Source organism: Typopeltis vanoorti, chromosome 6, assembly GCF_054136105.1.
Source record: "Typopeltis vanoorti isolate ZY-2024b chromosome 6, IOZ_Tvanoo_1.0, whole genome shotgun sequence".
Classification (NCBI taxonomy): domain Eukaryota; kingdom Metazoa; phylum Arthropoda; class Arachnida; order Uropygi; family Thelyphonidae; genus Typopeltis; species Typopeltis vanoorti.
The window spans coordinates 72,031,830-72,045,471 of record NC_143554.1 but is presented as its reverse complement, the minus strand read 5'-3'; the positions used below and the strand labels follow the sequence as shown (position 1 = coordinate 72,045,471).

Genomic DNA, 13,642 nt, shown 5'->3' with positions numbered 1-13,642 from the left:
TGCATAATTTTACATTTTCCCATTAAACTGATACCCGTCTTTTGCCCATACTGGCAACCTATTTAAATCATCCTGCAGGCTCTCCTTGATTTACTTTGATTTACTATTATTCTACCTAATGTTGCATTAACAGCTGAATATTTTCAGCTGTTGCTGACAACTGAATATTTTCTTTCAGGTTATTTCCTATATCATTTATATATACAAATTAAACAGCAGTGGTCCTAGCACTGAACTTTGTGGAATATTCCTAGTCACCAGCTTTCACTTGGATTTCACCTTTTTGAAGCTCATTTTTTAAAAATTTTGATTTTATTTTATTGTAATATGCCCACAACATGAAGAAAAACAGTGGAAGTGATTAGATTTGAAAATTTAGAGTCTTATAGAGAGACATTCACTGGTGACCTTAGTCATTGGACTAGAGGTCTGAGTTATTCCCCATATCTTGGGAAGTTTCACACAACCATATTTATTAAGGTTGGATTGGGTTTTAAGATATGCTGATTCAAAAATAAATTAATAAATTATGTTTATGAAGCATACTAATTTTTTTTTCCATTTGATTCTGTAAAGAGTGTCTGAGGAATAGTCTGCTAGACCTGATTGACCATAATTGTAGCAGGTGGATATATTGTTCTTGTAGATAGACATTTGCGGATCCCCCTCTAGTTTGTTCATAATAAGATAAGTTGCAAGTACTAGGAACTTCACATATATATCTGAGACAGAAATGGGAGGAATTTTCTTTGGGGAAGAGATAATGAGAGAAATAGTGTGCATATGAGAAGTTCTCTGCAAGTGAACAACAGGAGAGAGATGCAATGGGAAAGAAAGCAGAGTATGAAAGAGCAAAAGGGGACAACAGGATCGAATTTTGTATGGTAATTCCATGATAAGAGGAGTATTTTAGGAGAGCATTTCCTTGGAGGTGAGATTAAGGATGTTAGTGATGCCATAAGCATGCAGAGAGGTAAGATGAAGGATGATTATTATGACAGATACTAATTATCTAGCAGGTGATACGTGTGTGGAATGCAAAAAGATATGAAAGAGTTGTTGGTGCAAATGAATAAAAAGAGTGGGAAAGTAAAAGTTGAGTTTGTTGCCATGGTATGATGTTAAGATCAATTAAGATGAAGAGCTATGGTTGTTGTGAATGAACCTGTGTGCAGGAAAGGATGGTGTGGAGTGAGTTTCCTTCTTTCGATGAAACTCACTCCACACCATCCTTTCCTGCATAGTTCAATAAGAGTTTGGAAGTGCAGTCAAGGGAACCAGAATGTTTAGGAAGGATGGGGATGAGTGGATCTATGCAGCCTAAAGTGTAAGAGAGGTCATGGAATGAAGAATTATTACTTTGGCTCTTCATATATCTAAGAATTATTAGTTTGTTTACTGATGCCCGAAGCAGGTGATGCATTGTATGTGTTTGTCGTTATTAACACTGCTGAAAGATAAGTCATTTTTTCATATTATTAGGTTAACTCGTAGTTTGTGTTTTCTACAGGTATGTGATTGACTGAGTTATTTAGTTTGGAAGTAAACTGTGTATTTTTTGTTTAAATACCATACTGTCAGTATGTCATCAGTGCATGGTAGAGCTATGGCAATAAAGACTCATGTTTGGGTGATTTGACTAAGTGATTGCATGTAGTGCAATGTGTAAGATGGATTCATCATGAAAATTAAAGGATTTATGGAAGCAGAGTGAAATTTGTGAGCGAGTGGGTATTAAGTGTTTTGAGAGTGAGTGCCAGTTAAATGGCAAGAATAAAGCAAATGTTAGTTTTGATGGTAGAATAGAAAATGTAATGTTGGAATTAATGTTCAACATGAAGTGGTGGAATTGCAGGAGAATGGGATGGACCTAAATGAGGAAATAGTTGTATATTGTCCTTCACAGGATTAAGTGCAAAATTGAAAAGTTGCAGAAGCTGAAAGAGATTAGCAGGGCTGATAAGAGAAAGAAGCAGGTGGTGGACTGAAGTAAGAATCAAGATTATGTGAAAACAAATGAGAAAAACAAAGTAAGGAGAAATTTATGTATGAACGCTCTACAATCAGCAGAATACTTAATGAAAGTCTAACAAAATCAAAATCAATTTTTCCTGGTGCAAAAATTAATGAAATTAGTCTTGCTATCCAACTGTAGAAAGGTAAGGCAAATGAGCTAATTGTCTTGGCTGGCACTAATGATCTCAGAGGTGAGAAGTATTGTATGGGAGAAGATGTTAAGGGGTTGTTGGGCAAAGCAAAAATGAAGAGTGAGAAGGTGAAGATTGTAAGTCTCTTGCCATGCTCTGAGGAGGAGAAGAGCATTGATAGTGAATGAATCAATACGTAGATTGTGCACAAGGAATAATGTAGAATTTCTGCGGCTATGGTCTGAGTTTGATGGAAAGAAATTTGTATAATGCTGACAGATTGCATCTAAATGGTTTTAGTATTAGGTGTCTAGAGAGCTTTGTTCACTGAGCATGTGAGGTGAAAGTCAGGAAAACTTAAGCAATTAGGGTGAAGACACCCATGAGGTGAGTGAGTGTGAGAATGACCAAGTGTGGAATCAAGCTTCTAGTAAAAATATTGAATAGGGTAGTCAAATTCAGGAAGTAAAGGTGATTGGTGTGTGCCTCAAGAGATGTTGCAGTTTCTATATACTAATGACAGAAGTATCAGGAATGAAATGAAGTTTTTAGCACTGGTTAGTGTAATGTTGCCCAAAGTTATAGGCATTAGTTAAACTTCACTAACAGCAAGTGATGTAGTTAGAGGGATAGAATGTGAATGGTTTAATATATTCAGGAACGATAGGATGGGAAGCGGTACTGCTGATGATAGCAGATGAATTTTACCAAAAAAAGAATAGGAGATAGGTGGGAGGCTGGCTGTTCATTTGAAGCAATCTAGTATGAGATCAAGGCAAATAAGACAAAATATATGATTAATTGCTTCATGACTTATTAACAGTATTAACAACATCAAACTATTTTATCAAAGGATGCTTTATTAACTGCTTATATTTCACTGAATTTCAAATCAACATCATCAGAGCACAACACAGCTTGTATACACAACAGTGAAACGATACAATTGTCTTTCAATTGTATTGTTTTACTTACATCTCTACACCACTTCTAATAACTGTGCTGCTTCAGATAACTATACAACCACCCTCCACCATGCATTCATTCACAATATTATTATTATTACAGGAGGCCTCCAGGGCATCAGGGACTCATTGAGGGAAGCCAAATATTACTCATCACATCATATCTTCTCTTTAGTTCATTCACACTATATCTGTACTCACAATTAACATTACCTGATACTTTTATGTAACTTTGCATCATCAACAAACAGTTGAAGATCCCCATGAAATATTATTAACAAATTTTGTTTAAGTTAAGGGATATTACATCCCATATCGTTTCTTAGCCGAATAAGAAACTCAAAGAGTTTCATGCCGAATATAGTAGAAACTATATATATAAAGTTCGGCGATTCCAAGCGTAAGCGAATACCTGGATACTGCAGCAACTGGCCCTTAAGGTAGTGCATGCTGAGGCAACTCATGTGTAAATATCACATTATGGGTAAATATCAAGATTAGTGATTGGAGCAAGCTCCGATCACTAATCTTGATATTTACCCATAATGTGAACTTAGCTCATAGGAGCTGTATTACTGTTCTACATTATGAGAGAAGGTCACTACCCAGACTGGTTTCAACCTTTATTGAGGTCTCATCAGTGAGGAGGTAGACCTAGTTAATACCAAGTTTGTAGCGAACAGAACTTACAACCCTTCTATGAGTATTGCCGAGAGGTGTCCTAATAAATTATTATGAAATTATTATGCTCCACCTTTGACATGAGTTGCCTCAGCTTGCACTACCTTAAGGGTCAGTTGCTGCAGTATCCAGGTATTTGCTTACGCTTGGAATTGCCGAACTTTATATATATAGTTTCTACTATATTCGGCATGAAACTCTTTGAGTTTCTTATTCGGTTAAGAAATGATATCGGATGTAATATCCCTTAACTTAAACAAGTCATATGTCGCCAAATTGAAGCCTTTGGCTCTTCATATATCTAATATTATTAACAAATATGTTAAACAGTAGGGATCCAAGAACAGAATCCCAAGATATGCTGCCTGATCACCTTCCTTTTCTGAGACACTGCTCCATCATACACAACTTGCTGGTGTCTTTCAGAAAGGCAAACCTCAATCCATATAACCAATCATCTGATTACATTTTCTGCAGTTTATATATCAGTTTGTCATTTGGTAATTATTAAATGCCTTTGCAAAGTGCAAGAAAATCACTGTATACGAATCTCCCATATCCAACACATTTTTGTCACTTTATCATAAAATGTAAGCAGATTGCTAAAACAAGACTTGCCCTTCACAGACCCATGCTAACCATCATAGAGAATCTTGTCTTTCAACCCAATCCTGTATGCTATTCTTAACCCCTTTCTCCAACACTTTGACCACAACTGCAGATATAACAGACTGGTCTATAATTGGAAACTTCTGTCTTAGAACCATGCTTGTGGAGAGACCCTATTTTGTCTTCTTTCCACTCCTTGGGAACCTTCCCCACTGTAATAACTAGGTCAAGGGCATGGTTAACTCATTTGCACGTTCTTTTAAAAATATGTGGCAATATGTCATCCATTCCCACAGCCTCATTAACATCTAACCCAAGCAACACTTGATTCTTTAACCTTTACTTCTGCCAATCCTTGCTTATCCTGCTACATGTTGCACAGCTTCATTCATACCAGTATGATATACACTGATGAAGTGTTCATTAAATAATTCCACTGTATCATTTGCTATGGTTACTCTGCTACCATAACTATCCAACAGTGTCAGCTTCTGATAATTATTTTTCCTCTTGCTTGCCACATAGCAGAAAAATTCTGTGGATTACTTTGACCTGACTGTCCAATCTCCTCTCATATTCTACTTTTTTCCTTTTAACCATGCTTGTCACTTTTCTGGCCTGGTGTTAGATTTGGTGACATCCTCACAGGATGTGGTTGTGATAACAACCTTTTCCTGTTTGACTACCTTCCAAACCAATACCTCATGATCACTCTCACCAACAGGTGCCAGTATTGATATCTCATTCACAACCACATCCTGTGAGGATGTCGCCAAATCTAACACCCAAAAAACCCATGCTTTCATCACATGCTGCTTAAGATAGTTATTATGCAGAAACTCAAACTCCACATTTCTATAATTAAAATATATCCCATTAGGATCATCCTCCTTTCACTTGCTCAACTAATTTGTCTAAGCATTCTCATAATCAGTGCTTTCCACATTCCCTGGCCTGTATCAATAGCCTATTAGATATACTATTCTATTGATCTCAACTTCACAGAACTGCATAATTTCTTTCACATTTATAAACTGCCTATATTGGAAAATCCAGATCGATTGTCAAGAATTCCATACACTTTCTTGAAAAAAATCAGGAATAATGAAATACAAGTCTGATATTTTAGTCAGTTTTGAAATTGTTTCGCTATTTACTAGTATTCCGTTTTCTGACACTATTAGTTTTTATATGATGATTTCCCTCCTGAAGATGTAAAGATTTTTTAATTTATTTATACAGTCAGGATATATATATATAAATAGTGCCATGTGTGGGTAAGAGGAATAGAAGAAATCTGCTCACATTTTGTTTAACAGCTGAGGATTATAATCTTTGGGGAAGTCAGAGTGGGGAGACCATTCCAAAGGACAGAAGTGGATGGGATGAAGGAGGAGGCAGTGAAGTTGGTTCGATGGTTGGAATAACAGTGGCCAATTCAGCAGAGCACTGTCCATGAAAGTATTTGTAGAAGAGGCATGGCAGAAACTGTGAAGTGGGTATGTGAGAGGGGGATCATTAATTAGTCAGATTTCCCTCTCTGGATAGAATCAAGCAATCTTAGAGAGGATTTTGCTACACCACTCCAAAGATGGGAGCAATATTCCATACCTAGGTGGATTTGGGCTTCATATAGAGTTGTGAAGGTGTGTCTTGTGCAAAAAGTACATTGTCAGCTGCAGAAGCTATAGTTGAAATGTGGTTGTGCCAGGAAAGATTGGAGGTACAGGTCAGTCCAAGTCGAGAAATCTGATCATGTTTGGATATTTCAGTATTACTGAAGTTAAAGGGGGGGGGAGGAATGCAAGCTCTTTCTTTCAAGAGATCAGACAGGACCGAGTTTCTTGTGGCATTAAAGTGGTTATAACCACCTTACCCCAGTCCTGAAGATATTTTCAGGTGCAAACTTTTTTGCTTACACTTGGATAAAGGATTAAACTAAATTTATTATTCCTTAACTGACATTGTTATGCACACAGTATTCCTTCCACATCACCTTTTTTTCTTAGAATCCCCTGCTTAAAAAAGATTGCACATCCTTTCCCCTTCCTCCTCCCCCCCCCCCCCAATCTTGTTTATTCTTTGAACTCTAAGGACACATTCTGATACTGCATCATTGATGTACTTTTTAAATATTTCTCATGTCAATATCCTTCCTGTCTAGCAACTGATATCATGGGATTAAACCTAGCATTCTCTTCAACTGGTCATTTATTTCCTGCTTTTCAGGTGCAGCACACAACCTTCTTTGAATGGAATATCCATACATTTAGCCACTTCTTAGGTTCAGTATAGCATGATCACTGTCAACAATTTGAGGCAGAACAGTAAAAAAATTTTTTTACTAAAATCCTGACACTATAATCTTGTCTAATGTTGTTTGACTTTGAGTTCCTTCTGTTACATGTTGCTTAAGGAAGTTATTATGCAGCAGCTCAGTAAATTTGGTTTCATTCTTTTCTTCAGATTTCACAGCTAAACAATCACTGATAACTAATATTTAAGGAATTGACAGCGTATACTAGAAATATAGATTAAATAAACTTTAATATATACTTTCCGATATTTCGGCAAACGTCACGTTGCCATCTTCTTGGGAACTTACTACAAAGACACGTGCACACAAGTACTAATAACAGCAAATGAGACTGAAGCTAGGAAGCTAGCATTTTCCTAAAGTCCTGATGGTGCCCCCTGGCGGGCTATATTGGTAGTTCTTGGCCTTTGGGCTGAAGTTCTTCGGATAAAAGTTTCCCAAATTTGGGGCAGTCTCATGCATCCAAATTTGTTGAGGTTTGGCATGTTCCTAAGGACCGAGGCTGATTCCATGAATAGTCTTTCATACTTGAACTTGCTGCGGTGTATTACTGTGGCTTTCTTCCATCTTATTCTGTGGCGAGTATCCAGAGTGTGGTCTGCAAGCCCAGAGTGGCTGTACTGGTGAAATCGGATGTAATCCTTGTGTTCTGAGATTCTGATATTTGCTGTCCTGCCTGTTTGGCCAAAGTAGGACAGTTTACAGCTGCAAGGGACCTGGTATACACCAGGTAGGTCTAGGGGAAGTGGTTGGTCTTTGGTGGAGCGGATAAGGGATGCCAGTTTTCTATGTGGTCTGTAACAAGTGGTCAAGTCATGTTTTTTTAAGATTTTATTGATTTTTTCCGAGGTGCCTCGGATGTAGGGAATGGTGATGGATTTAGAGTAATCTTTTTTGTGAAGGGGAGGGGGTGGTGGGTTGTGGATAACTGGGTTAAGTATTTTTTGGAGGGTGTAGCCGTTAGCTGAGAAAGTGTCACGGATGTGATTTAGTTCAGTGGTTAGGGCTTGATCATTAGAACAGATTATTTTTGCCCTGTTGAATAATGTTTTAATAACTCCATATTGTTGTGAGGGGAGGTGGTGGGATTGTTGGTGAATGTATCTGCCTGTATGGGTGGGTTTTCTATAAACTGAGAAAACCAAGGTTCCATCAGGTTGGCGGGTGACTAGTGTGTCTAGGAAGGGGAGGTTATTGTTTTCCTCTTTTTCCAGGGTGAATTTGATTCTAGGGCGTTGGTTGTTCAAGTGTGTTAGGAAGGAGAGGAGTGAATCCGGGCCATGTGGCCAAATAGCGAAAACATCATCAACGTAGCGAAGCCATATGGTAGGTTTTTGTGGGGCTGAGTTTATGGCTTTCTCTTCAAAAGTCTCCATGAAGAAGTTGGCCAAGGGTGGGGAAAGTGGTGAACCGCAGCAAGTTCAAGTATGAAAGACTATTCATGGAATCAGCCTCGGCCCTTAGGAACATGCCAAACCTCAACAAATTTGGATGCATGAGACTGCCCCAAATTTGGGAAACTTTTATCAGAAGAACTTCAGCCCAGAGGCCAAGAACTACCAATATAGCCCGCCAGGGGGCCACCATCAGGACTTTAGGAAAACGCTAGCTTCCTAGCTTCAGTCTCATTTGCTGTTATTAGTACTTGTGTGCACGTGTCTTTGTAGTAAGTTCCCAAGAAGATGGCAGCGTGACGTTCGCTGAAATATCGGAAAGTATATATTAAAGTTTATTTAATCTATATTTCTAGTATACGCTGTCAATTCCTTAAATATTAGTTATCATGTTTAACCAGCGTATAAGCCTCTCAACTAGAACTAAACAATCACTATTAGGATAATTAGTCACAAATGATGATTAATCATTTAGTACCCATTAAGTTTACTTGTCAGTGCATTTCATCATCACTAGCAGTTGATCTACTGGCTCTGTAGCAACACCTGACCATGTATTTTGATTTTATTAGGCTCCACTTCATACCAATTAGCTTCAATCTTGCTACTACATGGAAAACTGTTACTAATATTGCAGTCATAGCTATCCACCCTTACTGGACTTAAATCAGCTGATATCATTAGCATCACTCCCTCCCCTGAGATGGATGTACTGCTTGGAATTGAGTGTAAAGGGTTTGTACATTCAGGCAAGAGAGCCACGTAGCTCTAATACCAATACTCTGATGCCACAACATATTCACTAAGGCAAACTCGACCGCTTTGTTTCTTACACATTTGTGTACAGACATAAAAATTCACCTTTTTTTTTTTTTTTTTTTTTTTGTACTCTTCTCTGTAGCATGCATGAACCAGTTGGGCAACTTTTGGATTTCTGTTTATATCTAATGCTTCACTTATACAAACATCCATACCCATACTTAATAAGTCCAAACTGGACAAATGCACGATCTTTTTTTTTAATCGAAATTACCTCCATTATTGACCATATTTGTATCTTATCAATGTCAAGATTAAACAATAATAATGCCAGTATTTAGTTCTGAAGAATATCCTCTTTATTAACTTCCTTACTATTCTTCTCACAACTCAAAACAGTTTTTCAAGGACTCTCACAACTAAACTGCTTCACGTTGATGCTGCTACTTTGGAAGGAACCAATGACATTAAAAGAGAGGCTTAAACTGAATATGCTATTGTTTGCACATAATTCAAAGATGGGGAGAACCAAAGATTTGAAGAAGCTGTGGTTCTTTGGAAGGATCTGACTATACTGCCTGTGTGTTCACAGAAGCAGGGCTCTTAATTCAGTGTTACATAATAAGGGTGTGAAATTGGAAGACAAAGATAGAATGCTGTATATAAAATAATTAGTAGTATATTAAAAATCATGGTGGTGGTGGAGATAAGGGATCTGAAATTTAGGCACTACATTGCCATAAGCCACAGGGCTCTCCTCACATTTCTAGTAATCATGAGAAGGAGAAATTTTTCAGTGCATGACTGGATAATAAAGAACAAAGGATCACCTTGAAGATCATATGAGGTGTATGACATTTCATATGCAGCCTTTCAAAATAGAGAAATTTTAGTTCTGATATCAAAGGGGCTATATGTGGTATATATGGAATGTTGTACACAGATTTAGTCATCTAGTTTTTGGAGAAATTTTGGAAAGATCCAGATAAGAGGAATTAAGATGTTTCAGTCTAGAATGTTGAATATGAAGTCTGATACCACTGAGTACAAAGCCACTGGGAGCATCCACTGTGTCCTCTGAAGATATAACAACTATGTTATATGTTCAGAGGACATATAACATAGTTGGACGAAATAGTTCAAAGGATTGCTTTGATGCTAAACCAATTGACATGAAGGGGGTAATGAGGTTATTCAGGCATATCTGTATTCTGTACAGATTTGGTCACCGGGGGATGGGGAAGTGGAAAAGATCCAGAAGTACATGACCGAAATGGTGACCGTAGCTGATGGTAGAAAAGAGGAAATATGATAGACATGAGTTGCTGAAAGTTTTTTTTTAATAGAGTACACGCTAAAAAAATGCTTAGGAGTGACGATACAGAAGACAAGGTTGAGATGGTTTTGGTCATGTGATGAGGAGGGAGGACAAGTATGTGGGAAGAAAGGTCATGCAGATAATGTGCAGGGGAGGAGGAAGTGTGTGTAGCTGGAGGAAGACCTGAGGATGATGAACTTGGATGCGGTTACAGCCCAAGACAGGAGGATGTGGAGGAAACTCATTGGAAACAGCGACCCTACTTAAGTGGGATAAGCTGCAGAAGAAGATGCTAAAGAAATGTTTCAGTACATGACTGGATGGAAAAGAAAGGATCACCTCGGAGATTATGTGAGCGTGTGGTTAGCTATTGCTTGAAGAATAACATTTTGTTTGGAGAGTAGTGTTAGAGTTAGTGTGGGCTTCCCATGATGGGTCTTTGGACTCTAAGGATGCCTATATAATAATGAGTAGGACTATGACCAATGGATATAATGTAATGGTTGTATCACTGTCCTAAACATTGTTCAAACCATTCATCAACTGTTGCATGCAAATACCTAGTTTCCATTGTGATAAGTAAAGAAGGTAGTATCAGAATCTCAGTGTTCATTGTGAGAGAGGGGTTGAAATAAATTGCATTTTAAACTTAAGCAGAAAGGCGGTGATATGATAAAAATGGGATAATGGGGAAGTACTGGCTGAGTAGAGTGTTTAGTTGACATTAGGAGCATAAATTCATCTCATTCTTCACTAAAGAATTTAATTAATTTTATGGTATTAAAGTAATAATACATTACATGCAGAAAAGTTCTGAAATTCATTTTTTTTCTTGATCTTTATTGTGATCTAAAGAGTTTAATTTTTCATAACTAGGAAAACTTAACAAGTTTCAAGTGATGACCAACTCTGTTATTTCTTAGGACAAATGAAGCCACATCATCATTCTCATTAGGACAAATGATTATTTTTATGTAAGAGCATGTATAGTGATTGTAATCTCCCCCTCACTTTTTTTCATGCATTTCAGATGTACACTTTGTGTGTAAGGGGGCAGGGAGGAATTCAAGAACATAACCCTATAAAAGTACTTTGTTTTGGCCAATTATATGAAAATTTCTTTTCTTTGTGTTAGGTTAAAAAGGGTTCAGAGTACTTTTCCCATCTTATTTAAACTTCAGAAGATTCCCAAGTATCTCATTCTATTACTGCAAAAGTCTACACAAATAAGGTGTTGTACATAAAAATTATTTTATATACAACTTATTCATGTGATAACATATTAACCTTGTTTTTGAAATTTTAACTTAAGTGGATGAAGTCTAACTATATCAAATTTATTTCCCATTCTAATGTAAATTAAGTTGCCTCAGATCTCTTCAGAAAAATTATTGAAATCAAAACTACATTTCCAATTAACTGCACTTTGGTTAATAAATTACAGTATGTATATATGTATGTAAGAATAAGACGTTAAGGATTTAAGACCAGTTTTAAATATTTTAATAACAATGATTAATAAGTTAACTTTTTACAGAGAGAAAAATAATTTTTCTCTTACACCAAAACAATGTTAGAAACGTTGACTGAAAATCATATTTATGAAAACAGTATTTAAAAGCCATTCTAAAACTTTGCTTAAATACTATACCAATGGTTGTCAGCCATAATCCCTATTTTATAAAGTGAAGCTTTGTAAAATTCAAATTTCAACAGCATCTTAACAGAATCAGAAGATTTTATGAAACAATATTTACAGATGTCAAAATCGTATAAGTGTATAAAAATAGAAATTTACTCACATCCACACTAAACAATTTCTTAATGTAAAGACATGTTAAAATTTCAGTGTATTCTCAATCATAATATGGCTTTTGTGATATAAATATTGAGAGTAGCAGAATTAAGGCTAAACATGCAATAAAAACAGGATGTATGCATAATTATTCCAGAGGACTTAAAACTAAATTTCTTTTTAAAATGTTTTAGCTTTAAGTGTATGTTTCTAAACCTCTATAAACAAGAATAACATTCACAGCAATACAGAATGTCTTTTACTCTTACCACATAATATCCTAAAACACACATTTTTTTACATTCTAATATAATACAGTGTTGTCTTTTGATGTTTTAACTCTGAGGATGAGAATTTCTTTATGACCAAGGAACATTACTTCTGCTGTTCTAGATTAAGGAAGTACAGGAGGTCCTAAAGACTTACTCTATCAAGTTTCTTATCCAGAAGAAAAGTAAGGTAGTGGATTTTATAGGCATGAAAAAATCCTCATGTCTTAAAACAAATTTGAGCATTTATTTAATTTATTCACTTTTTTTTGTTGTTTGTGCATTGAAAACCACATTACACGCACTTCAGAAAGTTTCACAAATAGCCATGTAACATGTCAGACACTTCAGATGATGCCGGTCGTTTTATCGGATCTGGATTTGAGCATTTTCTTACAACTTGTCGTAGCTGTAAAAAAAAAAAAAAAAAAAAAAAATTATTTAAATTAAACCTTTAGCAGAATTTTTTTTTATAGAAAAACTTCCACCTGCAGATATGTATTTCTTATTATTGACACTCACTATATCAAACTTATAGTGACAAAGCAACAATTTGTATGGAAGTTATTACAGTGAATTTCCTTTAGAATAGCATTTATTACTCTGGGATGTTGGTCAGGTTTTTTTTTTTTTTTTTTTTGTAATTTATGATAGTTTGCTATAGTGAGTGGACTTATCTAATTAAAACTCTAATGTTTGTGTTATTATCTAAATTTAATACTAAAAATTAAATGCACTTTCATTGTTAACAGGAATCACAAAACATTTCATGAGGTATCTTTATTGTCAGATCCATGAAATCAAAGACACTGCATTTAATCTTGCCAAAACATTGCTCATTAAACTGTGCTTTACTCATGTTTCCCACTTTCCATGCACGCTCAGGTAATAAACTGTTTTTTAGTCCTTGCCTTTTTCACCACCTCTTTATATAGCTTAAAGGAATGATCTCTTGTTCTATCTCACTATTCTACAAAAAAAACTTCCTCACAATTTCAATATCACTACCCTTCTTATCACATCAAACACTGCATAGATCTGACAGCAGCTTCTCAGAACTTTCACATCTGTAGTCTACAATCTTTGATCAAGTGTGTTATTTCTAACCCAGTTCTCAGATCTGTCAATTAAAATTGGTTTGAACACAGTTTTGTATAATTTAGTGTGTTAATTTATTTCAATATAAATTTATTCAGCTGACTTCCTTTACTGTTACTACTAGCTTTGCTAATTCTGTTTATTTCCATATTTAGTGCTGCTGCATAAGGGAGACTCCAAGTCAGTAGTGCTAAACTGTAGGCCAGTGTATATATCAAGTGAAGGTGTTAGAGAGGTTGGTTTGAGGTAGAATATAAATGTGGATTGATGAGAATGAAATGCTTTCGATA

The 13,642-nt window shown here is 36.1% G+C and overlaps 2 protein-coding genes across 7 annotated transcripts in view; one reads left to right on the top strand and one right to left on the bottom strand.

The window, feature by feature from the left end:
- Window positions 1-13,642, top strand: part of LOC150105535 (uncharacterized) — a 144,685-nt gene that overhangs the window by 91,634 nt on the left and 39,409 nt on the right. The window contains exon 6 of one of the 3 annotated variants that reach the window (XM_090394250.1): window positions 12,379-12,439. The exons of 1 other annotated variant lie outside the window; for it this stretch is intronic. In XM_090394250.1, coding sequence (XP_090250376.1) covers window positions 12,379-12,383 — 5 coding nt within the window. In that variant the 3' untranslated portion in view covers window positions 12,384-12,439. Of the gene's footprint in view, window positions 1-11,066; window positions 12,132-12,378; window positions 12,440-13,642 lie in introns of those variants that run through there. One more of the 3 variants, XM_090394247.1, reaches the window with a different exon arrangement.
- The window catches only part of LOC150105534 (uncharacterized), a 120,887-nt gene continuing 119,772 nt past the window's right edge, over window positions 12,528-13,642 (bottom strand). For all 4 annotated transcript variants that reach the window (XM_090394252.1, XM_090394254.1, XM_090394253.1 and 1 more), the window contains exon 6: window positions 12,528-12,663. In XM_090394252.1, coding sequence (XP_090250378.1) covers window positions 12,571-12,663 — 93 coding nt within the window. In that variant the 3' untranslated portion in view covers window positions 12,528-12,570. The remainder of the gene's footprint in view (window positions 12,664-13,642) is intronic.